The sequence below is a fragment of the Notolabrus celidotus genome, chromosome 4 (assembly GCF_009762535.1).
Source record: "Notolabrus celidotus isolate fNotCel1 chromosome 4, fNotCel1.pri, whole genome shotgun sequence".
NCBI classification, from domain to species: domain Eukaryota; kingdom Metazoa; phylum Chordata; class Actinopteri; order Labriformes; family Labridae; genus Notolabrus; species Notolabrus celidotus.
The window spans coordinates 7,198,442-7,226,303 of record NC_048275.1 but is presented as its reverse complement, the minus strand read 5'-3'; the positions used below and the strand labels follow the sequence as shown (position 1 = coordinate 7,226,303).

The following is a 27,862-nucleotide window of genomic DNA, read 5'->3' as shown; positions in this document are numbered from 1 at the left end:
AGCAGGGTGATGCATTTGCTTATTTAGCTGTGTTCAATATGCATGAAATTGCATTTATTTATTGTTATTTTCTTTTTAAAAGAAAAACAAAACTGTATTTTTTCTCTTTTTTTCCTTGGTAGGACTTAATAAATTACAAAATAAGGGCGAATATGTAACTTCAGGGTTTATCTTACCAAACTGAATGGCCAAAATAACGTGCATTGATGTATCTATAATAATGATAATAATAATAATAATAAAACATTATTTATGTAGCACTTTTCAATACAGGTAACAAAGTGCTTCACAGTGGGCAATAAAAGCAAAAAGAAGTGCAAAGCAAAATGAAGCGATTAAAATTGAATGAAATAAAAACTTTAACATACAAACTCATAAAACAGACCCTTAAAATCAGAGCTAAAATTAAATCAAATCAATCAATAAAAGCTTTGCTGTAAAAATAAAAACATTAAGACAAGAAACATCCATAAAACAAAAATCCATAAATCAAAAATCACTTTCTCTCCATGCAGAGTCTTTTTTCTGGTGAACTAGGTTTGCAAATGAAAAAAAAATTACCTTCATTATAACTTTTTTTTTTCGCTCTAAAGGTTTGACATATCCATGATGAGTCATCCTGCACTCAGGTGTGTGTGCACTAATTTATCCAACCATTTTTCTTTCATGCATCTTTCTAACTGAACAAAAGCAATAAAGATGTGCTGGTTAAACCAAAACACATTAAGCTGAAGGATAAATCTCTGTGGAGAAGTCACTTTGGCATTAATCCTTCACATTTCACAATCATCCATTGCTAATTAAAAATAGGGATCGTATGCTTTTTTTATATTGCTTGAAATATGAAAGCAGTAGTAGGCTCTTATGTCAAGTTGCACATACTGGACTCAAAGATCCATGCATGTTTGGTGTATTGACAACAACCTTTCATGGTCGTTAAGATACCGTATATATTTTCTTACTTTCTTCTTTTTGATCAAACTGCACTCTTTGATAGCGGCCCATTATGTGCTTTTTCTAGAGCACCCTTGTCATCGAGCTTCAACACTCAAAGCTCTATATTGCCAACCGCCATGCAGCATTAGCTATTCCATTTCCACTGGGGCGGGCCATCCTCACTAAAAATGTATGTGTCCCAGTAAAGCAGAGCTCTCAGGACATAAAAGCATTCACTGAATTGCAGTCGCCATCAGAGGAGAGATGGAACAGCTGGACAATGATTAAAACGCTGACTATTCACAGGAAAGGACAGTGAATGCACCATCTCCTTTTACACAAGCCAGACACGATATCTTTGTATGGGTAGTGTCCTGAGATGTCCTACTGCAGGAGCTCTCCACGGGAAGGTCGTCACGTCGGATCAAACAGAACACATTGACATCCCGGGATGCACACGTTTTTGCACGCCTCATTCATCTTTCCGCCTCCATCACCGAGCAACTCTTTAATCCAATGACCTTTTTCTTCTGTGTGAATGCATACCATAATGCCTGAACAGTTACAGCTAGTCGACACTGTTCTCATATTTTGAAGCCTTTGTAGGTCAATTTAGAGGGGATCTATTAGCATAACCTGAGAGTACAACACCTGTCTCTAATAAAGGGTTTCAGTAAGAATGGACTGTGACCCCTGCTATCACCCAGCATTGCCTATCATTACCCCACATCTCAGGGTCCAATTCACATATTGTACAGCTCTAATGATATGAGCCCAAACACAGCAACTACATTTTAGAGTTCTGCACAGTTTGCTCTTGTTTTGCGTATCATTTTGAAAGTGAGCCATGGAAGAGGCACGTCATTACGTCAGATTTACATGACTGCTTTTCCCAGCAGAGCTAGCACCAACTTCCCCTCACAACAACAACGATGGCGGACAACAGCAGGTTGTCTCCTCTGCCAACCACTGCTTTGCCTTGGAATCCATTAGTCTTTTTCATTTTTTCGCTGCACGACAATAGGGGAAGCACGTTTGGTTTGTGTTTTTGATCAAGGCATGAGAATAGAGCCACCCCTGTTATCACCAAGCATTGCATATCATTACCCCCTGTCTCAGGGTCCAATTCACAAATAGTACAGCCCTAATGATATGTGCACAAACACAGCAACTACATTTTCAAGTTCTGCCCAGTTTGCTCTTGTTTTGCATATGATTTTGAAAGTGACCCATCAGCATCCCTGCTGTCTGCTGTGCAATGCTGCCCTGTTACCCCTTTTTTGACCGAGGCAGCTTCAGGGCCGGTGCTCAATTGAGAAACGTTTTTTCATGTTTCCACTGTGAGTGAACCGGCTCCCTACCGGGAAAACCGGTTCCAGAGCGGCTCCAACTCTTTGCTGGTCTAGAACCCCTTACGTCAGGGGTAAGGGGCAGGGTTGCCAAGATCAAAAACACAAACCAAACGTGTTTCCCCCATTGTCCTGCAGCGAAAAATAAAAAAGACTAATGGAATTCCAAGGCAAAGCAGTGGTCTGCCGATGAGACAAGCTGCCGTTGTCCGCCATTGTGTTATTATGAGGGAAAGTTTGCGCTAGCACTGCTGGGAAAAGCGGTCACGTAAATCTGTCGTCATGATGTGCCTCTTCCACCGGCTCGAGCTGGTGGAAAAAGAAACGGGTGCCATGTTGATTCACAAGTTCAACCAGAGTGAGTACCAGCCCGGAAATAGAACCCTGTTCGCGTTGGTCGAAAAGAGGTATGTTTGCTCTCACCCTCTCTATCCAATTTCCCTCCAACTGGTGTTTGTGCATTACACATTTTGTCTCGACTCCTCTCAAGTGGTGATATCAGAGATTTCCACAGTTGAACAGAGGGAGAGTCACCCCCCAAGCCATTTCATCATTATAGCCCTCCTGGTCAACATCAAAGCACATTCAATTATTTTCTGATGTCCCCTCAAAGGGTTTGCGATATTTTCTTTCGGGCATAAACGTTGGCCGGGTCACAGTTGAAGCCCTATCAGAACATTTATTTGTTCACATATTGCCCGACACAATTATGACCTTTTTATTACATTCCCAAAGACAATACATTCTAGTTTGAGTGTTTGTGTTAATGTGGGTCAGGCTGGGGAGGCTCCTGTTTGAAGCTTAGTTACAACATGTGTAGACTTGTAGACATTATGTATGATACTGTATTTCATCTCCTTATCTCAGTTACATATCATCACCTTATTAAAATAATGGCCTAAGTCATCTTTTTTAAGTTTTTGGGAAAACACAAAAACCCTTACCAAATGTAGAGCATATGATATTTATTAATCATTTCAATCAAAAAGGCCTTGACAGTGGATGACTGTTGACATACATAGATAGAACGTTGTGTGTCAATTATCTAACATTAAAGAATAAAGTGACTTAGGCCAATTTTCTAACATTCTAGTATGACTTTAAACCTGGCTTAAACTGCCCTTTCATTCCATAGTGCAAACTCAAAACTGAAATTACCCGGAGTTAAATTACACAAATGTAAGGTAAATCAAATTGGTTAGGAGGCAGTCCCTTTCCTCACTTCTCTAGGTCTTTTTAAAAAACTGTATGTGTAGCATGTCCAACATAGCATGAGTGAAAAAATTGAATTTCCCCCCTGGTGATCAATAAAGTACCTTTCTTCTTTGCTGGGTTTTTATTGAACTTAACCCATTTCCAACATCTAGTTTTGACAACTTTTTGAAACCTGACTATCAACTGTCCTTTAATTCCATAAAGCAAACTCAAAACGTAAATAACTCTAACCTAAATTGAACAAATGTCAGGTCAATCAAACGCTGAGGAGGCATGTCCCTCTCCTCACCTGTCCAGCTCTTCTTTGCTGGGTTTTTGAACCTATCCCAGTACTATTCAGTTTATAAGGATTAAGGCGATTTTACTAGAGGTGGCCAGAATCATCAAGAGATGATTTAGGCCAAAAACTCATTTTCATCAAAAAATGACTTAGGCCATTATTTTAATAGGGTGAGGATATTGAAATCCAAGTGGACGACATCAGAACCTCTTCTTTTGTTTCTTTATAGATTGTCATTGTGTTAAAATTTGTAACAAAAAATGGAAACAACTGACATTTCTACAAACATAACACTCCCAGGATACTCAATTTCTTTGCTGCTCTAAATCAGTAGCTTCAAGTGGCTGTTACAGCATATGGAATTTCTGTGAAGGCGACTGTTTAGTGTACAAAGAAACTGATTGATTATAAGACGGGGGGTAAATTCTTGTACACTTTCATGTTATTGACCGGCAGACTCACTGATGCCTGTACTGCATCTTCGTTGGATTCAGGAGCATCCCTGATATCAGTATTGGTTTCAGAGTAACGCTTGAATTTGCCACAATCTCAATGCAGCATCAGCATTATGAATATGTTTTTTAAATAGGCCCGAGTGCCTCTGGGATTGAACTGTACATTTACACTCATATCAAATCCAATAACTGCTAATGATTGTACCATTATTGATGAAACCATTCATGCCAAATGTGGTTAGTATAAAGCTGTAATGACATTCCCAAGTACCAAAGCAGAAAACATGTAAATGAATAACTATCTGTGATACGCAGCCTCTCTGGATTGTCATGGTCATTAATATCCCTTTAGTTCCCTCCATATGACAAGGTCTGGAAAAGACGGGCATCCATCTTATCAAGCCTGTTCCTTTCTGCCAATCTCCTGGTTCCTTGGTGGCAATTTATAACACGGCATGGAGCTTGGATATAATTATAGTCTGTTGTCTGATATTTCTACTGCATTACATGCTCCTGCAACGGTCCAGGAGCCATGCTGAGTCTCAGAGAAAACCATTTCACTGGATCAATATTTATGATTGTATTATTTGTCAGCATCTGCAGACCCTTACACAAACTGTTTGGATGGTTGCAGAGATGGAGAGATGGAGAGGGAGAGTTGGGGGAGTGAAGTGGGGTCTTTGCAGCTGCTCAGCTGAAAGCGAGGTGCAAATTGTCTTTGGGAGTTTGTCATTTCATAATAGGAGCTGTAGCTTGAACAGTCTGCTAAATTGAAAGAAAATACTTGACATTTGGTTTTGATTTTGAAAATGTTGGTCTTTGAAAAAAAAGGTCTTTGTAACAGCTTCAGTTTGGCTGCAATGATAGACTGACAGTCATGGTTCAAGGTTTTTAACACTGTCTTTCTGGATAAAGGCGACAAAGGATGTCTTAAACGAATTAAATCCTTAAAGGGGTCCATTGGAGTTTATTCTGGGCAATGAAAGTGATAACAGCATTACACATCAAGGCACTGAAACATAGAGTCTCAGATGCAGATGTATTAAATGTTGTCTTATTGAAACTTTAAAGACAGGAAAAAAAGTCAATCTGTCAAAAAGGAATTTAAATGAGGTGATGTGAAGTGTATTCACATTACTCATTTCTCATAAAACCCTTCCCCTGCTGGAGATGCTATAATCTTCCTTTACCCAATCCGATTAACCCAAATGAGTCAAATCCAAAATGATTTTTAACCATATTTGTGTAAAAGCTGATTAAAACCTGATTAAAGGGTCATTTACATCTGTGACTTTGCTTATTTTAAACTACTACGTTTGTTCTTCCTACAAACGTCTCACTGCATATTCCAAATTTAGACACATTTTAACAACCCTTGGATTTGTATCTTTAGGGTTACAGGTTACTTGCTTCCTATCAGGCTGTGCACTCGAATGTGGATATTTTTGAAGACATTCTTTTTTCTCTGTCTTATGTCCTTACACCCTCAAATAAATGGACTTTTAGGTCACTGAGAATGGATACTTTCAAAAATGCCAAGGTGGACATTTTTTTTAAAAACTCTGTTTTGCCTCTATTTGTGGGGACAACAAAAACAGGAGCGCTGATGTCATTACCTTAACATGCATGACAGTTGTTGTTATGTACTGTATGTATTGCTCATGCACCAAATTAGGTTTATTGCATAACACAAGGTCAAAAATATATATCATGCACAATAGTTTCCAATCATGCCTTGTTGTGCACAACTTGTTACCTTAAAAATGTCAAAACTGATAAGTTTTAAAAACATTTTTTAGAGTGTAAGACTAGAGAAATTAGCTATTCAGATCAAAACTGTTTATTAAAAATGTTTATTTCTCAAAGATGGACATTTAACATGTGTGTTAATGGAACTTCCCAGGCTTTTGGAGCCAGCCTCAAGTGGAGACTGGAGGAACTGCACTTTTAAAACTTCTGCATTGGCTTCATATTTCAACATCAAGTTTGCTTTTCTCTCTGTACCAACAACATGTAAAGGTATTTCTACTGTACATTTGGACTTGACTCATTATTTGTTTAAAACAATATATATAACACTGGAACCCTTTGCATGATTGCCCTACATGAGTCAGTGCAATCCTCTGTTTATTTCACAGGTATTTTTAGATCGTAAGAATGTGAGTTGAGAGTTAGCTAGCAGGTTTGTTGCGAGGTAACTCTCAACTCTCAAAGTATGGTGCCAAATGAGGTCGTGTTTACGGTGTTGACGAGAAATGGTCATATGAACGCCCCCCTTCATAAGTTGTGACATGTCAGATGACGTCCACAGAAATGGTGGAGCCCATAGACTCCAGTTTCATGCAAATACATGAAGTTATTATGTAACGCTACAACGTGATTTGATTACCTTTAGCCACGTACAGGACCAAGAGGAGTTTGTTGTGCCTCTGCACTGCATTTCAGCACTCATACAAAAATGTAATATTAGCATTTCCACTTATAAAGCAAGGAGGACAATGATTGAACTTTTGGCCTTCATGTAGCCGCTGCCCAGTAATGGTGTTACCACTTCAACGCCAAGCCTCTCATTCACACGACTTCTCCACTTTACGAGTTCCATTTGAAGGCAGCAGTAAATTGAGTAGCTAGTTTTGTTTAAACCTCCAGGGTTTCACAGTTGTTCCAGGAATAAAACGAGTTCTCTTTCTGAAAAAAAAAGTCATTTAAACTAAGAAATTAAAACATTTTTAAATGGAGTAATCACGCATTTTTACGAGGAGTATTTCTGATTTGAAATCCAGCAGGCAGCAGCTATAATGCACCAGACCTAAGAGGAAATGTCTTCTGTTTGTGACGGGGGGCTGTGCAGGCATGGTCTGATCGCCATTTCATGTGACAGGATTTGTGTTGCATTGTTTAGTCACACATTGTGACATCCGAGAAGTAATATGCTCCTGCAGATGCTGCACAGCTCATGGAGGACAGATAAAGATGATGGAGGACCTCTAAGATGGTTATCACTCTAATGCACAGACACAGATAGAGAGACACACACACAAACACACACACACCCTGCACGGTGCCACATCTGATTGCATGGGGAGAAAAGCTTGACAGTGAGCATGTGGAGCTGCTCCCATTGGTGGAACAATGCACTTATTTTCCTTCATTTTTTTTTTAGGTCAGAGGAGTCGAGGAAAAGAAAGGCTCGATGTAGTGAAGTGAGGCGTGCGTTCCACTTTATAAGAGCATAATGATATAATGTATTGAATTAATCCAGGATGTGCTTTACTGCATGCTGGGCATTGTAAGTACTTTAAAATGGATCAAGTGGAGACAATTATGACACGAGTAAAAGCGGCTGACGACAGAGCGATTAAAGACAATCTTACCTGCTGAGGCTCTCTCGGTGTCGTCTGCTTGACTCGCCTGCTCGACGCCGTGGTGGTGGTGATCTCCATGATGGACGTGGACGTCTCCGAGCGATTTGCAGTAGTGCTCGACTGCGGCGTGATAGAGGAGGGCGAATCCCCGACCAGCCGCACGCTGCCCTGGATCTTAATGTTGGGATCGCCCTCGGCGGCCATGTTGAAAACCTTCAAGCCATTATAGTAGAGGCCCGAAAGCTGGCCCTGAAACGATCGACTCCGGTCTCGCTCCCAGCCCCCAATCTGTATAGTGGTTTGGCTGTTGAAGATTGTAAGCTGCCGCCCTGTGGGAAAACAATGTTACATATATACAAGAATGTTGGACTGTGGACTCAGCCACTTCTACTAAACAGGAAAAACAAAACTAAACAAAAAAAAAAAACAAGACAGAAGACAGATTATTTGCCCAGCGGCTAATGAGACCAATAAATTACGGGTTGTAGAGGCAAACCCGGGTAATTTATTGCAGTTATAATGATGAGATGCCTACAAAAAGAAACAGAAACATGTGAAATAATAACACAGGATTTAGGAAAATCAAAGCAGCTTTGCTAAAAGGGCAGTCTAATCTAAAAATAACAAGAACAAAAGATTCATCAGAAACAGTAATGTTATGTGTGTGCAGCAGATTAAACCGTACTTGAAAAGATATCATGATCTTGAAAGTAATACAAATGGGTAATTTGTTTGCAGGAAATTGCCCAGGGGGGGGGGGAATATGTGAAGCATTGGTATCACAAAGCTAGGCATATATTTCTTCATGCTTTGCTTATGTTGGCTCCCAGTTTCCCTTCTGATGTATAGATTTCTAATCTCATTGTAAACAGCAAGCATGGAAAAAGGAACTTCCTAAAAGGGCTACAGGCTGTGAAAAAAGGACTTTGCTAAGTGTACAATCCCATAGCAGGCAGGACACACTTCTGGATATGTGGGGCTATTCATCCTTTTAGCAAAAGCAACCAAGGCAAGTCAAAGTTAGAACAAACATGGTTGGGAAAAGAAAACAAGAAGAAACATTTCCGAACAGAAAAAAACCCAGAAATAAAAAAAGAAAGACAGAACAGAAATGAAAGCAACAAACGGAACAGAACAGAAATGATAGGGCTCATTTCACATTTGAAGTGAAAGATATGAATTAGTTATTGAACTATAAAAAACAAAGCATGCACTCAGTTTGTTTTATATTACAGTTCCTTGATCTAATGCCCTATACATATTTACAATGTCTGTTAAAGGGACTCAGAAATCTGATGCCAATTCATTTATTGAACTCTATTTATCATTGCTAGCAGTTTAATCACAATCAGTACTGTACTGTACTGTAAATGTGTCAAGTGTTTCAAAAGACACTCAGCAACTAGTCATGACTACACTTTTAAATTATCATTTAGATGTTTACAGCAAAGTGCGGTAGTAATTTATGACATTTAAACAATGCTGACATTACTTCAGTTAGTGGATTTAAATTCATATTTACAGTCCCTTTAACCTTTAGTTGACAATAAACACGTATTAAAACAGCTGACATTTATAAAATAAATACATTATTATGAAAAGTATGAAACACTACAAACTTAGTTTAACTTTTGTGTTTAAAGTTTAACTGAACATTTATTTTTTATGTTTATTATTTACAAAATGTTTCTACAACTTGTTTATATTCAAATTATTTTATTTGAAATTTTAATCAGTGATTTTACCTTTGTCGAGTAGCCATTCGTCAACTACTCGACCGAGTCGGTATGGGATTCGCTGTCTAGCAATCGCCAGGCGTTCGTTATCATTGTTGCCTTTAAAGTTTAAAGAGACATTTCATTGGTTACAATCTGTAAGGTCAAAGGTTAAACGTTCATACTTAATGCTGGAGCTATACAACTGCACAAGAGTTTTATATTTAAAAAGGTTTGGTATATTTTAAAACAATGTTTACCGAAACATTATCTGAACAAAAGTCACTCAATTTATTTTATTTTAGCCAACAAATTAGACCTATATTATTGAAAATAAGCACGCTTCATCTTTATTTAATAGAGTTATGTTATAAACCAACCCAAATCACAAATTTATACATTTCCATTTCAAAATCTTTATCCCAAATTTTCCACCCCATTTGTTTAAACTTTTTTTAAAAACTATTTATATACATTTATACAAAAGAACACCATTTAAATTAGTTATTTACTCAACCTTTTATGGTTTAAAGGATGAACAATTTAACTTTAACTTATTACACATGCCCACCCCATTTATACACAGCCTAGTTATCAAGAAAAATAAGCTAAGTGCAATACAACAATTAACACAGTGTACATTCAGAGCAGCTAGTCAGAGAGAAGTCAGGACACAAAGTCATTGTTGGCACATACACTGTAAAAAGATTCAGTGAGACAGCTTTGACAATAGCTTTCAGAGGGAAAAGTTATGAGTTGGACTGTCTGAATATGAACCCTGCTGGTATCAGAGCCAATGGAAGAGTCGTTTCCCGGCAGTATTCAAAGGAAAAATCCAAATAGTGATCAGGACAAAGAGGACCAGCCACAGAAAAACTCCACTCTATGATTGGAGCAGTACTTTGGCAATAATGAGGGCAAACTCTGCATCACCCTTTTGTCGAGGCCAATCACCTCTCCAGAACACAGACTTTCAGCCAAGTGCCACTGTCTCTGAGTGCTTTCCCCCCCCGGTATTGTCTGCACAGATTGAATTCAGTCAGCTCTATTCTTCCGGCAGATTGACAATGTTTGTCCCATCAACTATATTAATTCACTTCTGGCAGATAAAAGATCCGGTAGCAAAGAATGATTCGCTGAAGAGAAAGCTTTGAAGGGGAAGCGATCACGGTGACACGAAGGAGAGGAGGTAACCTTGTAAGAAATGCACAGTTGGTCTGATGAAAGGTCTTAGTGGTAAGAAGACGCATAAAAAGACATTTTTTTAATCGCATCAGCTTGAATTACTGTAGAGGATCAGCTGCACAGAAAAGAGTTTAAAGCTTGTCTATACTGCTCATGGAATTTGGCTGCAGGTGAGTGTGCCTGGTTGGAGCACAAAAGCTTGTGAAAGTGATTTGGTGGAACATTTCTGTCTCAACAATGATGCAGAGAAACATTCTGCATTACAAAAAAAAGTGACACTGTAAAATGATGTCTGGTGTGGATCTTTAAAATCCATCAGTGACACTTTTATCTGATGTGATGCTGCACATTCAGAGTGCTTTACCTGCAATTTGCACAATTACCAGGTCATTTTAAATGAATTACTTTCTGCTTGAAAGAGTGTTTTTTTCTAACAGAAAAATGGTTTGGAAATTGCATGTTAAACTGTCTTATGCAATCAAGTGCGTGCAAGGACAGGGCTGGCAACTTTGCTTTATGTGTTGTCTCCAAATCCCATGAAGACAGGAAGGAGATGAAAGTCTGCTCCAACTGTCAAGACTGGCTCCCCAGGACATAAATCTTTAAAAACAGGTTCAAGATATTTAGTTTCATAAAAAAAACAATGAAGAAGTCTTGTTTTAAAGCTCGTTCAAGAAAATAAGTTCTGATAATATATTAAATGTGACATATTATGCTCTTTTTCATCAAAATATATTGGTCTAAGAGGTCCCCAAAACATGTCTTTAAAGTTTATTGCTCAAAAAAACACTGAAATCAGATTTTGGTATCCCTGGAAACCCCTCTTTTTCAGCCCTGCTCAGAACAGGCTGTTTTCTGTGTCTGTGCCTTTAAATGAGAATGAGCTCTCTGACCACGCCCCCTCAGGAAGTGGATGTGGCCTCGGCTGTCCAGCACGTTGATCTAATGTTTACATGTTGGCTGCCAACAGACCCCCGTTTCTTCATCCCTCTGAATCTGATCCAGAATCTGATCCTGACGGAGAGGCGCCTGCAGCAGGACCTTTCTGAACCATTGGTCACAGATTTTGTGTTTCTTGTTGTTTTATTTGTCAGTATGTCAACGTGTGTCTTGATACACAGGTATGAACCAAGCGGCAAACTCCGGTCTCAAACGATGAAGCCAATGCGGAAGTGATATAAACTGCAATACATCGAAAATCCGCTTGAGGCTGGCTGCAGAAACACCGGAAACCACATAGATATGAATGGGAAAAAGACGATCTTTGCAGCATTAATAAACATGTTTACAGCCTGGTTCAAAAAACGGCTTAGCCCTACAACGCTAATCTCTCTAATGGCATACACTGTACGGGGGGTGAATTTTTTTCTAACGTGATGGTTAAGAAGATATTAAGATTATGAGTTTTGCCCAAATAAGGACATGACTGACGTGACTCCCGGTCGGAGACACACAGCCATTGGCTAAGATACTCACACTACGTCACACTCTGCCTAGTTGAGTTCCGCATTACCAATATGGCTGCCGCCGTCGATTTGCTTCAAAACAGCTCTCAGGAACAGATGGGTGACGTCACGGATACTACGTCCATATTTTTTACAGTCTATGGTATGAACATGTAGCTATGTGGCTATGCTAACTAGCGCTAGCACTTTTCCATGGAAAATAAAAATCATCCACTAGATCTTCAAATCTGCAGACGTGGGGAGTAAAACCGACCTTTGTGTTTATTAAGACAACCTACAACTAGCATGCCTCCCTCCTAAGCTCCTTGTTAGCACACGTGTGCAGGGAATGGAAAAACGGAGGAGGAGTTGAGTTGTATTTTATACAGTCTATGGGCGGAACAAGCTCCGAGCTCTGACTTCCGTGACAGACCGGATGGCGTTGTGACGTATGAAAAACACTGAAAACTGAAACGGCTCGTTTCAGCACACATTTACAGAAAGGTGGAGAAATCAGAACAGGGGCACAATGGACTTTTTTCATTTTCGGGGGGTTTGTAGACATGCCAGGGACGCATATTTCAGGTAGAGTACCATTAAAAAGTCGATTTTACATGATATGTCACCTTTAATATTTTTAGTGATTTTATTACAGAAACCTCAGAAAGTTGATAGTTGTTGTGTCCAACATCTACATCTCTGTGGCTCATGGATCTGCTTTAAGAGTTTTGGACAACCATGGAGCTCTGTGGCACAGAAGTGTAAGGTCCAACATGGCTTTAGTTTGGACAGACAACACCTGTAGGATCACGTATTTGTTCTTACAAGTCATTTTTTTGGATCTGTTTAAAGGTAGGAAGTCATAAATCGCTCATTTCTTGAAAGCACATTACTGTCATAAATGAGCATTTCTGAACAATACATTAATTTATGCTGCAGCTCAAAAAATCAGTGAGCTTCCTTAAGGTAGGTGGATGCAGAGCGCACCAGCCTCCAGTAGCTTTTGGCTTATGTAACGTCTACCACACTGCCTGGTGTCAAACACACACCGTATTTCCCTTATGCAAGGCCCTGGAGCTCTGCACCACCTGATCCTTCTAAGCACTGAGCATGATGCAAGCATGAGACACAAACAAACCAATAAACAAATAACACACACACACACAGATGCATGCACACGCGTACCCACACAGCAGTACCTTCTTTTAATTTTAAACGTGTCAAATCATTGAATAATCCATTAATTGCCAAGAAGCAGTTCTTGGGCTTTGATCATTCCTGCCAGCTCGGTTTGTCAGTCATGGGGTGTTAGTTATGTCACCTCTGCCTTTCCTGCCATGACACCTCATCTGAGGTGAGGTCAGCTTCAAACTGGACTTTGGAGAAGAGTTAGCCTACAGCTTTTTAGAAGAGAAGAGGGCACCCGGAGAGGAGCCAGACCTCTTTAAAGGTTATCACAATTTCCTTGAAAACTCTTACATATACTGAAAGTTATTCTAGGATAGGAAGTGATTTAATGTGGCTTTATTTAGCTGGTCTGCAGAAAATAAGCCTGCCTATATGAGCATGTGGCTGTGTTTCCTTTACTGCTACTGATGCTTTTGATAAATCACTGTTCACTAACACTAAACTTAGGAGACAACTGGCAAAAAGAAAGGCAGAAAACTCATTACATGTTCTATTTTCAAGGTTTTATTTCAAGTTAAGCTACAATTTTTGTCGATTTTTTTACTATAATTGATAAAATGTGCTATTTTTAGATAACTATGAAAAAACAAACATTCTAGAGACATCACACGACCCCTCATTTGTGTCTTGCAACCCCCCAGGGGGTCCTGACCCACACTTTGGGAACCCCTGCTATATTATACCATATGATGCATTACCATACTATAACCTTTATGGTATTATATGTTAAGTTATGTTTTGTTGCATGACCTTACACACTGTTATGTTACAGTATGGTACAACAGGGTAGGGTACGGTAACTCCTGTGTGTCTAAACTTAGCCACACAGGAGTTACAGACAGGCAGGCAGACACACAGGCATACAGTAAACACACATTCCTCTGCTCCAACACACCGCTGGGCCAAATCCTCTCCTTTTGTGCGGCAACACGTTCCATTTTCAAAGACAGTAGCACTTTATCTGTACGGCTCTGCACCCCTCGTGGCGTGCTGAGTCTATCCTTACTGAGGTTAATTAAGTGTGGATATAATCAAGGTCTGATCGTGTATTGATCCTCACTGTGGGACACCCGAGTGTTAAACAATGCTGTCCCCTGGGCTTTGATGCAGCGGCAGGGCCCCATTCATTGAGCCCTGCGAGCGGAGCCCAGTCGCTGCTGCTGAGCGGTGATTTGGTTTGGTGCGGGACGGCCCTGCTTATCTCCTCCGCCAGACAGCAGCGATTCAGCTGAGCCGTCCCCACTGACCCGCTTTGCCCTCACTCACTTGTTTTCTTTTTTGTTAATAAAGTGGTCAGATAAGGTGGGAGCTTTATCTCATTACAAGCCCTAGGACACTCGGCACATTAAACGAACAAATATGCAAATGCTTCTTCTGTTCGTGGAGCTGGGAGAATTAAAGAGGAGGGAACGTACACAAATCTCACTATTATTTTCATTATTCTGCTCCTTTTTATTTATTTATATCCTACTCTGGCTGGGGTGGCCAATGCACCATTTTTTTTAAGCATGCTCAGTGATGACTGCTCGCACAATAGGCTGAATAGGCTCACGGATAGAACAGAGGAATAAGCAGAGCAGATAGGGATGGAGCTTTGATGGATAAAGCTACCCCCATCCTCCCCCTTGTATCTCACAAATCAGACTCCACATGGCAAGGTGGGAAAACAGGACAGAGGGTGATATCGACAGTGGGGGGCAGGGGTGGACGGTCAGGGGTAGAAAGGACAGGAAAAGAGGAAACTGCAGGGTTGAGGGGAGTGCAAAGGAGCGACAGAGAGCTCTGTGAGTGCACCACACTCTGATAACAGCAAAAGAATAAGGCCACAGACTTCTCCATTATCTTTGTGAGCTGCGAGTGTTCACTGGGTGCTTCGGATAGGATACTGCGCTGCACCCTGAGGGCCCGGCAGCACCATTGTGATGGTATTACTTCCATGGCCAAGACTCAGGAGAAGGGTTCTGTTTCTTTTTGCTCAGGCTTTTGTGAGCAGCGCAGAACGAAAGCGAGGATAAAGGACAACAAATAGAACGCTAGCTCCGTGTCTGTGTGTGATTTTTAGATTCTAATAATTGTGCTAAAGACTTTTAATGGCCCACAAGTATGCAGTACGAGACTTTTTAATGAGATTACCAGGGCAGCAATATAGGCCCTGGTGAAGCAATTATTTCCTTGCTTTGAGAGTGATCGCTCCCTCCCATATAATCTCCTACTCTCTGTCTTTCTCACTCTGCAGCCATCATTTTTATCTCTGCTGTCTGCTCTTATTATAATCACTGTTGATCTGTGAGTGGCCTGTGAGGGGCCGAGGGCTGCTATTATGAGTGCGTTAGAGGCGTACATGGATACTAATCAAACTACAGGCGAGCTGAGAGAATGATGGCCTTGTGTGTGTGTGTGTGTGTGTGTGTGTTAGGGGGGCTGTGCAGTAATTGTGATTGGATGTAATTAGTCTGAAATGAGTCTAATAAGGTAGCTGCACTTGGCTTTGTCACTGATGTTTGATTGGTGGGGATGAGGTTGGTCACTTTTCCTGCAGCATTTATAACTCAGCATTTCTCATTAGAGAGAAAAATCCAGAGTTATTAATAAGAGAACTTCTACATTCTGCAGCGCCAAAAAACAACTACTTTAACACTTGACAAGTCATCACTCATAAAAATGACTGATCAACTAACTGGATGATGAAGTGCACAATTACTTAATGGCTCTTATTTAGCGATCAGCTTTTAAATTCAACGTTACTCTTATAAACTCAAAACATGCTGTTAAAGATCTTAATGAATGTAAGACAAATGATTTCATTTCATGTGTAGAGTGGATACTGTGGTAACACGGTGAGAGTCTGCTCTGCTGTTTGGTGGAGAGGAGGAGGAAGAGATGACGTGTTTGAAGGTAAAGGATTTAAGGTGAAAGTCAAAGGCACACAGCGTGGCTTGAACTTTTGACCTAAAGTTGAATATCACAGTTGATCTTTGAACTGAAAACATCCAACGTATCCTTTCATAAAACGCTCATACATCACTGACAGACCGTGGGATAAGCAAGTTCTGGTTTACTGTTGGCATCTTTTTTTCATTACAGTTTTGAGGGTAAAACTTTCCTGTACTGAAGACATTTTATGTCTCTAAAAGTAGTATAGGAGGTAGAACCTTCAGTTATCAGGCCCCTCTCCTTTGGAATCATCTACCAGTCAGGGTCCAGGAGGCAGACCCCCTTTCTACTTTTAAGAGTAGGCTTCAAACTTTCCTTTTTGATAAAGCTTATAGTTAGAGCTGGCTCAGGCTTGGACCAGCTCTTAGTTATACTGCTATAGGCTTAGACTACTGTGGGAACTGGCACACTGACACACTAGGATCCTATCTCACCCCCTTCCCCCCAACCCCTTTATCTCTTACTTGAACTCTACCTGACATTTTAAGTCTCTACAAGTAGTATGGGAGGTAGAGCCTTCAGTTATCAGGCCCCTCTCCTTTGGAATCATCTACCAGTCAGGGTCCGGGAGGCAGACACCCTCACTATTTTTAAGAGTAGGCTTAAAACTTTCCTTTTTGATAAAGCTTCTAGTTAGAGCTGGATCAGGCTTGGACCAACTCTTAGTTATGCTGCTATAGGCTTTTCCTGCCAGGGGAACTGGCGCACTGACACACTGGGATCCTATCTCACCCCCTTCCCCCCCAACCCGCTCATCACTTACTTGAACTCTACCTGACATTTTAAGTCTCTAAAAGTAGTATGGGAGGTAGAACCTTCAGTTATCAGGCCCCTCTCCTTTGGAATCATCTACCAGTCAGAGTCAGGGAGGCAGACACACTCTCTACTTTTAAGATCAGGCTTCAAACTTTCCTTTTTGATAAAGCTTATAGTTAGAGCTGGATCAGGCTTGGACCAGATCTTAGTTATGCTGCTATAGGTTTAGACTGCCGGGGGAACTGGCGCACTGACACACTGGGATCCTATCTCACCCCCTTCCCCCCAACCCCTTTATCTCTTACTTGAACTCTACCTGACATTTTAAGTCTCTACAAGTAATATGGGAGGTAGAGCCTTCAGTTATCAGGCCCCTCTCCTTTGGAATCATCTACCAGTCAGGGTCCGGGAGGCAGACACCCTCTCTACTTTTAAGAGTAGGCTTCAAACTTTCCTTTTTGATAAAGCTTATAGTTAGAGCTGGCTCAGGTTTGTACCAGCTCTTAGTTATGCTGCTATAGGCTTAGACTGCCAAGGGAACTGGCGCACTGACACACTGGGATTTAAGCAGTTGTTGCAGCTGTTTTTCAAATTTAAATGTATGAAACTTGTGCATCATCTTTGTGCGCTAAAAAAAAACATAGAAAGATGTGTTCACCAACCACATCTGAGGTAGCACATCTGTATGTTTCACAGGCCTTAGTGGGGAGGGGGTTTGATTCAAATGAGATGGTAGCATCCAGGCATTTAACCCTGCTGTGCATTCTGCCTCGTCTACAGCATGTCAGAAGCCATTAGCTTCTCCCATATCACCTGAGGCGAGCGGGGACGTTGGAGTCCCAGTCGTAAAACTCCTTTCATTTAGATGAATGCACTGGACGCAGCTAAAAAAGGTCACCAGACATTATGCAAAAGGGGGAGAGACAGGTTGTTTTTCCTGTTGGTCCTTTTTGTCCACTCATTGTATGCACGCTCACATCAGACAGATGTTTGTGATTTCAGGCTGCAGAACTTGTGCTGCAGTAATTTAGGTGCTTTGATGTGACGCATTTAGAAGTGCGAGTGACAGATTAGTTATTTAATAGTCCCAGTCCTTTAACCCTCTGTAGCTTTTGTCAAAGCCTTGAAGCAGTTAAAAAGTTAACAATTTCAACAACACAAGCAGTGACATTTAAATTCATTTTGAAAGCCATCATTCTGCTAAACATCTTGACATTCTACAGAAAGGAACCAGTGTTGCTGAGTTTTCTCCACTGAAAAGGTTGTCATCTAACTCGGCAATGTAAAAGGAAGTGCCAGAGCAAGTATTCCAGTCATATAAAAGTGGAACATATTATTCCTTTTCAATTACCAAATGCTCATTACACAGTGCAGTTATTAGGTAATTCTTCTTCTACTGTCATGTAAGCCGTGTTTATGTGAAGTGCTACACAAATAACAATGATTATTATCGGTAGTAACACTAATAAGAAAGAAAATGAAAACCCCAATGAGTAATTGTGGTGTATGCTGTGAAAATGATTAATATGAAAGTGCATTGTCATGCTTTAACCAGATGCTGAAATGTAGCTGATCATCTGGTGTTTAATTCTGAGTAAACAACACATTAATTCAGGTATTCATTTCATTTGACTGTGTTATTGCAGGTTTGTCTACACCGTCCCTGTAATTCAATCAATCTACTGTATTGGCAGAGGAATAAATATTGAACTGGCACACAATTACATGGCACAATAAAAGTGGTAATTTGTCTGTAAATAGTCTATTGATTAGACATTCTGTGAACACACACTGTGGGTGGATTATTAATGTATATTGGGGGGAAATGCAGATGGGTGGACAGGATGGGTGGATGCCCTGTCCTGAAGTTTCTATTTTAGGTTATGGAGGCTTTAAAGTGCATCCATTTTGCATAGACTAAGGTTGTTTAACAGCATTGATTTATGTAGAGTGATAAAAATCAGAGCTGAGGAAAAAAACTCCACAACACTGGTATTAATCTTAACAGCTGCTGGAAACAGAAACATAAAAAAAGCAATTAAAGCACATGCCAAGTCAACACAAAAAAACATCCTGACTGATAAGGCTTTAATAGTCGGCTTGATAATCTCATAGGTCATTTTAGCACTTTTAAAGCAGAAGCAGCAGATGTAATTAAAGGTGAACTCACCTGTGGGGTAGCGCTCAATGACTGGCAGGTCATCCACCTGCAGAGTGGCATTACCCCCACTCCTCGTAAACTTCACTATATGGTATTTTCCGTCATTTACAAACTTTGACGTCTCCTCAATGTTTATGTCGTCTGTTCCGACATTAAATACAACGGCAATGTTTCCTTTTTCCTGAAAGACAAGAACACAAAGAAGAGAAGGATTCAATGACGGGGGTTTATTAAGGGACTGTGTGACAGTAATAGGTTCAGAAAATGTGGCGGGTTCTTCACTTTTATCTGAAATGAGGGCAGTTATTTCAGAGATTGAGCAGGCATGACATTTGTCATTGTACTGCATTTAAGAAGGAGCTATCCTTACTTTGTAAAACAAATTCTAGTAATGCAGTGGGTCTAGTCTCTTTAAAAACACTGAAACAGGTCAACACAATGTGTACAGTCATATGCATTCAACGTATCTTCTTTAATCATGAATAAAAGGTAACTTATTGAAGCTCTACTGATTTCAAAATTGTGTTGCAAACAGAGAAACTTCATTGTAAGACACACAGCACATCATTTTGCTTTTGTTCTTTGATATGTTTCTTTGCATACTCTGAAAAACAAGCAGACTAGGGAAGTGAATACAGGGCTATGAAATCTTGGAACCCTTCGGCAGTCATCGTCTATCATTGTCTTGCAGTGAGAGGTGATGCGTCTCTGGTAATGTCAGCCAACTTTTCAGTAATTCCAGTCTTGCCAGCGGCTACACAATGACTTCCAGCCAAGAATTCCCTTTCTCTTGCTGCGTTTACGTCAGCACAGCAACAGAAATGCTGTCATTTCCTAGTCCTTACATTCTCCAAGACAGTGCATGTACATCTGTACTTCAGATTACTGCTGATGGGAGACGTGTTATCACAGCGGGATGTTTCCCGCCTGCTTTTGCTCTCCACACAGACTGTTTTTCCTGCATACACCAAAGCCTACTTTGTTACTACTCGGACTATAAACAGAAACCAGAACACTTCCCATGCTGAAAATCCATTCAACATAAGTTAATCAGAGATAGCATTGAATAAGTTTTAAAAATCAAAATTGATTTATGTTTTCAAGTCTTGTATCTGGGCAAGATGCCACCTCAACTTCTCGGCTTTTCAAGAGTTTACATGTTTAGGCAAGGCAAGGCAAGGCAGCTTTATTTCATACATGAGGGCAACTCAATGTGCTTTACATTAAAACATTAAAAGCATTGGAAACATTAGAAAATTACAAAAATGTTAAAAATTACATTAAAATTTGCATTTCAAGTGAGTTAAAATGAGCTAAGATAGGAAGGCAGTGGCAAATAAAAAAGTCTTAGTCTTTGATTTAAAAGCGGGTTGGAGCAGACCTGCAGCTTTCAGGGAGTGTGTTCCAGATATGTGGAGCATAATGACTAAACGCTGCTTCACCATGACTCTAGGGACTGAAAGCAGACCAGTACCTGATGACCTCAGAGGTCGAGATGGTTCATAAAGTAGCAGCAGATCAGCAATGTATTTTGGGCCTAAACCATTCAGTGCTTTATAAACCATCAGCAGGATTTTAAAGTATATTCTCTGACAGACAGGAAGCCAGTGAAGAGATCTAAGAACTGGAGTGATGTGGTCTACTTTGTCGGTCCTTGTTAGGACTCGAGCAGCAGCATTCTGTATGAGCTGCAGGCGTCTGATGGACTTTTTAGGGAGTCCTGTAAAGACCCCGTTACAGTAGTCTCGTCTACTAAAGATAAATGCATGGACATGTTTAGAGTAATGCAGCAAAAAAGCCATAACAAAAAAGTGGTTATGTCAGGATTCACCTGCATTAGTAGACTGGATTAATGTGATGCACGCCATTTTTGTAATGGAGAAACTAACGTTCACTCTGAGGCTCATAAGTGATGTGTTTGATAAATGTTGGAAAGGATGGATTGAGTTTATTAACCCACATAGAACGGATTTCAGGTAAAGATCTACAGCTGTACTGCATATGGACTGTCTTTGTTGTATTTTTGTTTGTCATCTTTGTTTTCTTTTGCAAAATAAAAAGTGCTCATTTGAGAATGTATTGTAAAAATATATATTAACCCAAATAAAAAGAAAATGGAATAAAAAGAAAATCCATTTTACACTTCATGTAGATTCTGCATTTAGACATTAAAGCCGATGGCATTACATTTTAACAGCATCAAAGACTCAATGGAATATACTCAGCTTGTTTATGTACCCTGCATTAGCTTGGCTGCACTGTTTATAGTGTACAGCCACTTTAATGAATGGAGTCCTGATGTACAGTAAGACCCTTACTTTTAAGTGTCTAGTGAATTTTAAACATGCAGTCGAAGAATCGGGTAATCAAAGACATCCAGAAGGTTTTTGATATACTGTGATAAACCAACTTTATGTTCATAACTAATAACAAGTCAAGGAGTCAGAAATGCCTTCGCTTTGCGCTTCAGAAAACACGAGGGAATCATCCATGATGCTGCAGAGTTCTCCATCTATGTGCTGCTGTAGTGTTTACATCTGTCCCCCCCTCCGAGCATCTTAAAGAGCAACATATGCTCCCCTTCAGGGATGTTCCTCGTCACAATCTCTCTTTTGTTGCTGTCTTCATGCAATGTGAGATGATATCCCGACTGTACATGTCTTAAACTGCAGGACCTGCTGTGCAAACCATAAAGCAGATTACTATATGGATTAGTTTCATCGGATTGAAGCTATAGATGTAACATTTGTGATGTTTTTGACTGCTGTACTGATGCTAAGAGTTCACTCCTCTTTTTAAAAAACTTGAACAGAAACATTTTTAGCAGCACTAATAGGCGTGTTGTTCATTTTGTACTTTATAGTTTTAATAACGTCACTTAAATAAATAATATAGTCAGTGGTTAAGAGTTTCCCCTCGAGCTTAAGTGCGCTGTGTGCCTGTTCTGTCCTTCTGTGTGACGCCGCCATCTGCTTCTTTAAAGTGCAATAAACAGTTTTTCACTTACAACACACACACACACACACACACACACACACACACACACAAACATCCAATCCTGAGTTTTCCCCATTCAAACATTGTACACACACACCACGGTCATCACCATACAAACTTCTAAAGTAGCTTCAGTTCTTGCCATGAGGATATCATTGAATTTGAACACTTTTCATTGGCCTGGGTCATTAAACTGGAGTGAATAGTATAACCATTACACAGAGAGCATTAAAACATAAGTGTGGACACATAAAGGATATCTGAAAAGCGGGTTGGACTGAGCTTAGAACTCCCTCTCCTCAGATCCACATGTGATGGCCAATCTACGCTAATAAGCTCTTATTACTCGACATGATCGAAGTCCCTGAATCCTCCTGCTTAATCCAGCTCAGATGTGTGTGTTTGTGTGCGCATTTATGTGTGTGTGCGTGTGTGTGATTGTGTGTGTTGGTGCAGCCTCACTCTGCTTATGAGCCGCAGTGAAAGGAGCATCTGGTTGGAGGCTCAACCTGCTGTAGCAGCGCAGCACTCTGCATGTCATTATCCAGTCAGCACAGCCGATACTACACTACATCTCTCTCTTTGACTCTCCCACATGCACAAATTGACTCTTTTTAAAAACCCCACACCACACACACACACACACACACACACACACACACACACACACAGACAGAAACACAAACACAAACAAGAGCTTGTCCCCCTTAAAGTGCAGAATGAGTCGAGCATGTCTCAAGAGCCAGAAGCTAAAGCGCAATTAAACCCATTTGTAATGTGTCACACCAAGTTACCCAAACAAGGACAATTGTATGCTTTGTAATGTAATTTCAGCAGATTATATAATCTGATGCATTAAAGCTACAGTACAAATGTAATTTACTGACCCCTCGTGGGCATAAACACCAATCAACACAACTGGAAAGCAGATGCTACAGCGGCTACAGTCATAGTTTCCAGAGCTGAACGGGCGAGACGATGATCCACAGAGGCTGTTGTTGTTGTAGTCTTGACTAAGACCTTGTGCTAAGTTGTAATCTGTCATTTTTAAGAGATTTGGCCCTCTTGAAAACCCTTCAGCGAGAGCCACCGAGACAGCAGCTCCACAGCAGGACTAAACGCAGCAAGAGACAGCAGATAGCACGAGCATCTGCCATCATCAGACCTCACAGTCAGACAGATTTTCACCCAATTTTCTCTCCTTCAAGTGCTCCAATTTACAGTGAAATTTAACTCAAGAGTAGCATCTGTGATTCCAAATGGGAACTTTCTTTCAAGGACTACCACACACTAAACACATTAATTGAGAACTTTTTTAGTACCCTCAGAAAAAAAAAAAAAGAAGAGAGAGTAAGACAAAAAAAGACGCTTTAGTGAAGAGACCAACCCAATTAAAATCCTGCTTTTAATAGCCTCCTTCAATTGACTTTTAATGTTCCCCATAGTCTTGTTAATAAATTTACTGCATTTAGTCACAAACTGCCAACTCAAATTTCCATAGCATGAAGAAAAAGGCCAGCTTTGCACGTCTTGAAAGAGATGACGACGTAGATGAAAGTGGGGGAGTGACAAAGGACAAAACCCGAGCCATCAGATCTGGGGAGTCAGAGATGAGATAAAAGATAAAAAGCTAAATCTGCAGCCTAAGAAAAGCAGAAAGTTAAATTTCTGACATGCTTACAGCCCGTGTTTCTCCCTCATTAACATGATTAGCTCAGACTGTCTATGCCTCTGCCTCCTGATACTAGGCTGTGATTGGCTTTGAACGCCCATACTATTCCTCTAAATAATTATCAAATACATTTCAACATTTCCCGAATTTGAATCCACTTAGACAAGTAGCTTCTCAGTAAGATTACCACTGAGAGGAGGCTAATCCTGGAGTTCTAAAAGGGTGCAAGCTTATGTCACAGAGTGATTGATAGCTGCTTATATAAACCCAGCCCCATTACACCCTGTACGATTTTAGGGCTGCTCACTTGGTAAGTGCTGCTCCCCACAGGGCGGCCCCCCCGGGAACATACTGTATGGTGCACACACACATCCGGCACCGTACAACTCAGCCCTGCCTGACACTCTGCACGCTGCCTTGATTAATTGCTCATCAAGCTGCAATAGAGTTTAATTAACTGATGAAGTTGATCCACCATTCTCCTCTAATCTGCTCCCTTTTTTTTTTCATGCTTCTCATCCTTGCAGCTGGAGGGTGGAGTAGCTGCAGCAATACTCAGGGTGTCACTTTCTCGTTAAAACTCTCCATCTGCGCTCATTATGCAGCCGTAGAGAGTCTTGTTTTAGTAGCTATAAAAGCCGTAGAAACAGCCTCCGCAGACCAAGTGTTTTTCTGTAATTATCAGAGTCGCATCATGTATTTCCTCCAATCATGTCAACAAAAACATGACTGAGCACATTTCAGTGTAGTGCTTCAGAAGAATTCAAGAGAATAAATGGGGAATATGGACGGGAAATTAGATCAGACTAAAAGCTCTTTAAAACATTGTTTCCCATGAATAATAAATCAATGAATGAATAAACCATACTTTCACATACTTGTGTTTTCTTAAGTGATATGATATGTTGTGCATAATGCTTGAGGGTCAAAAAATGAAGTGCAAAACAGAAGCATAATAATTAGAAACAATCCCCTTTTTTTCAAGTCTGGTTCTTTTCTTTTCTTCCCCCTGCCTACGTCGAGACAACGTAAGAGAATTTAAAATGAGGGAAAGAAAGTGAGAGGGGGGATTTGGGATGGTGTCGTGATTCCTTTCCAATCTTTGCAGAAATGAACCGCAGTGGAGGCTGTCCTAATCTTTTTGCTTGTTTATGAGTCATTCATGTTGACAAGCATTGTGCACACGTCACACTTAATATCTCATCAGTTTCAACGCTGCAGGACTGCTACACATCTCCCTCCAGTGCACATGTCTGTGAAGGGTCTGCTTGGCAGGTGCAGGAGCACCTCCATCATCCCTACAGTGTGTTATATAGGTGTTTGGTGTGTGTTGGTAAAGGGGATATTACATTCTGGCTGTAGAAACTAAATGTCTTAATGCAGCTGGGGAAGCAGACTGTACTGTTCACCTTATCTTTTAATTACCTCTGACAGTCCTCTGCTCCTCTCTCTCTCTTTCAGCTAAGCTTAGTTAATGAAATTACAGACATAATGGAATACTTACACAGAATATGTTTTTTTTTTCTTACAGCATGTGGTCCATATACTGTACGTTACTCCTTTATTTATCTATGCAACTGCAATTACAGTTAAGCAAACACAAGTCTATGAAATCACGCAGACATAATTTTTAGAGTGCAGTAAAATCATAACAAACCTGGAGGCAGAATAAAAGCATCTCTACCATGGTGCAGAAAATGAAATTTCAGCCTCGTAGAAGCACCATATGATACATTAACTCCCTAATATCCAAGACAATTTGACGACGTTGTGGACTGTGACAAACCTACAGCATAGTGTCTCTTAAAGTTGGAAACCAGTGGGCCCTTTGTTTCCAATATCATTTCAACTTTTGACTATAGTCATAAAAACTTCAACTTTCTCGTTAAATGGACATTGAACACACACTGCATATAGACAGTACAACTTTACAGGACTATAACCTATTACAGAACAAAATAAAGCACACCAAGTGTCCTGGAAATGAAAACTACATACCTGCACCAGAGTTTGAAGTGTAGCCTGCTTATTTCTGAAATAATATACATCTTTAAACTATGCAATAGAAGGGAGTGTATGTCAGTATGTCAGCGTATAGTGTTTTCACAGTAATACATTTTATTGTACATCAATTTAAACACTCACAGCCACACTGCAGCCCCCCACATGATGTCCATCTGGTTAATAACTCATCATATTTCCTCCATCTCTTCCAATCTGCACTCACAGTGTGTTTGTAAATAAGGTTCCTGATCCCAGTCTGACGTGGCGATACTCATCTGCTGTTAACAATATGACTAAAGGCTGATTTATACTACTGCGTCTCCCCTACACAGCAGGGGCTGACGCAGACATGAGCACCACATACTTGTGCGTCGGCGTGTCCGTGTGGCGCAGCAATTCTCCGCCGAAACGCTTGAGGGCAGTGCGGTCTCTCTGATAGCCGGCCACCTGCTTCCGGTCCCGCTACAATCTCTGTTTACTTTTCCACAGCGATTCAGAGCGTGTTATGTTAATCTACAGCTGATGCATGTTGCTGTTTATCATACAGACATGATTACATGAAGAATAGAGAGGAGGAGATGAAATACACGGCCGATGTGCGGCCGATGTCCGGGATCCCGGAAGTGTTGTAAATGCAGGAAAAACAAAGCCGCCGAGCGGACCAATCACAGGGCTTGCGGTCCGCATCGGCCCTACGGGGAGTTACATTTTGTAGGAGGTGCACGTCAGCTACGTGCGTAGGCCTCGGCGTAGGTACGGGAGCTACGCGGACCCCCGGCGTAGGGTACGCCGTTGATTCAACGCAGAAGTATAAATCAGCCTTAACGCTGTAAGATCTTGGCATTACATTGACATCACCATAGGTCACGACTGTGAGCAAAAGTAGGTCTTAACATTTAGCTCTATGGGTAAACATTAGTGAGTAATGTGCCTCTAAATAGCAAGCATGTCTGACATCACAGGAACGCAAGTAAAATTGATTTGTTAGAGCGTGGTCTAAATTCTTACTCATCACTTTCATTATATGTCTCTTCATCTGTTGAATCATCTACAAAAAAGGTTACCAAGCCAATTTGAACTCTGTGTACTTTTAGCAATATGATAGTTCATATTCCTCTTCACTTACTGTGCTGTAGCCTGATGTCAAAGTCAGAACCATACTGAGAATATATGGTTGTTATTATGCTGGAAAAGTTCAGGAATCAACAGCAGATATAGTTATTATGTGGGAGCTAACCGGAGATACACAACCCAACTTTACAAGAGCCTAACTCCTCGTGAGTTACTGGATACAACGTGCACAAATAAAGATAATATACCATCCTGTGTAACACCACAACAGATGAGATGAGTAGGAGCCTTATTTAGCCTGCATTCCAATATATAGTGGATATTTACAGCTGGTACTCCCACTGTAAATATGGAGGTGGTGGAGAATGCTGTACCTCTTCCTTTCTGTTTTTAGTAACTGTGAGAAAACTTAAAGTAAAACGCTTGGAGAAAACTGCTGGAGGACTATATCTGTGGATTCTCAGCCGTATGTTGGTCAACTTTAAAAATACACTCTAAAAAATGAATCAAAGTCGTCCTACAAAGGTGCCCTCCCTCCCCTCCTCCTCCTCCTCCTTCTCCTTCTTTTTTCCCCAAACACCCTGGAGCGTTTCCAGTGTGCAGAGGTATAAGTGTGTTTGCTGGGAGCTCAGTTTATTTCAAAATCAAGTCCGCCGGCTAAAGTGCCTAATTATCTGTGAAGTTGGCTTCAAATTGTTTCCATTGCTAGGAGACTCTATCAAGTGGCTTTCTCTAGGAGAGCCTCATCAAATACCTCGAGTTAATAAATCATCAAGCCAGCCGCAGCAGCTGTTTGAAGGAGGGCGCGAAGAGAATAACTAGCACATACGGCTATTGTGCCATTTGGGATGTAAAACAGAAACATTAATTTATGTTAATACAAAACACAGCAGCACCTTCTTTGTGAAAGGTAGCAAGAAAGTCTCCTAAGTGTTTTTACACAGGGGAGTCACTGCACTAAAGTCATGATTCTGTTCTCATTAGAGGCTGTAGAGCACGGAAGTTCAGAAGTTTACGTCCAGTCAGAAGTGACAGCAGCATCCGCAAAGGGAGCTGACCAGTGGCACTTTTCAAAAGGCACGGCTTGTCTCCTCCTGAAATGACATTTACTGTCTGTCTACACTCTGTCTTATG

The 27,862-nt window shown here is 40.6% G+C and overlaps 1 protein-coding gene across 4 annotated transcripts in view; it reads right to left on the bottom strand.

Annotated features, from left to right (window-relative positions):
• Positions 1–27,862, bottom strand: part of LOC117811937 (neurexin-1a-like) — a 404,484-nt gene that overhangs the window by 51,996 nt on the left and 324,626 nt on the right. For 3 of the 4 annotated variants that reach the window (XM_034682434.1, XM_034682435.1, XM_034682436.1), the window contains 3 exons: positions 18,994–19,165; positions 9,346–9,435; positions 7,610–7,929 (listed from right to left, as the gene is read on the bottom strand). In XM_034682434.1, coding sequence (XP_034538325.1) covers positions 7,610–7,929; positions 9,346–9,435; positions 18,994–19,165 — 582 coding nt within the window. The remainder of the gene's footprint in view (positions 1–7,609; positions 7,930–9,345; positions 9,436–18,993; positions 19,166–27,862) is intronic. The other variant, XM_034682438.1, reaches the window with a different exon arrangement.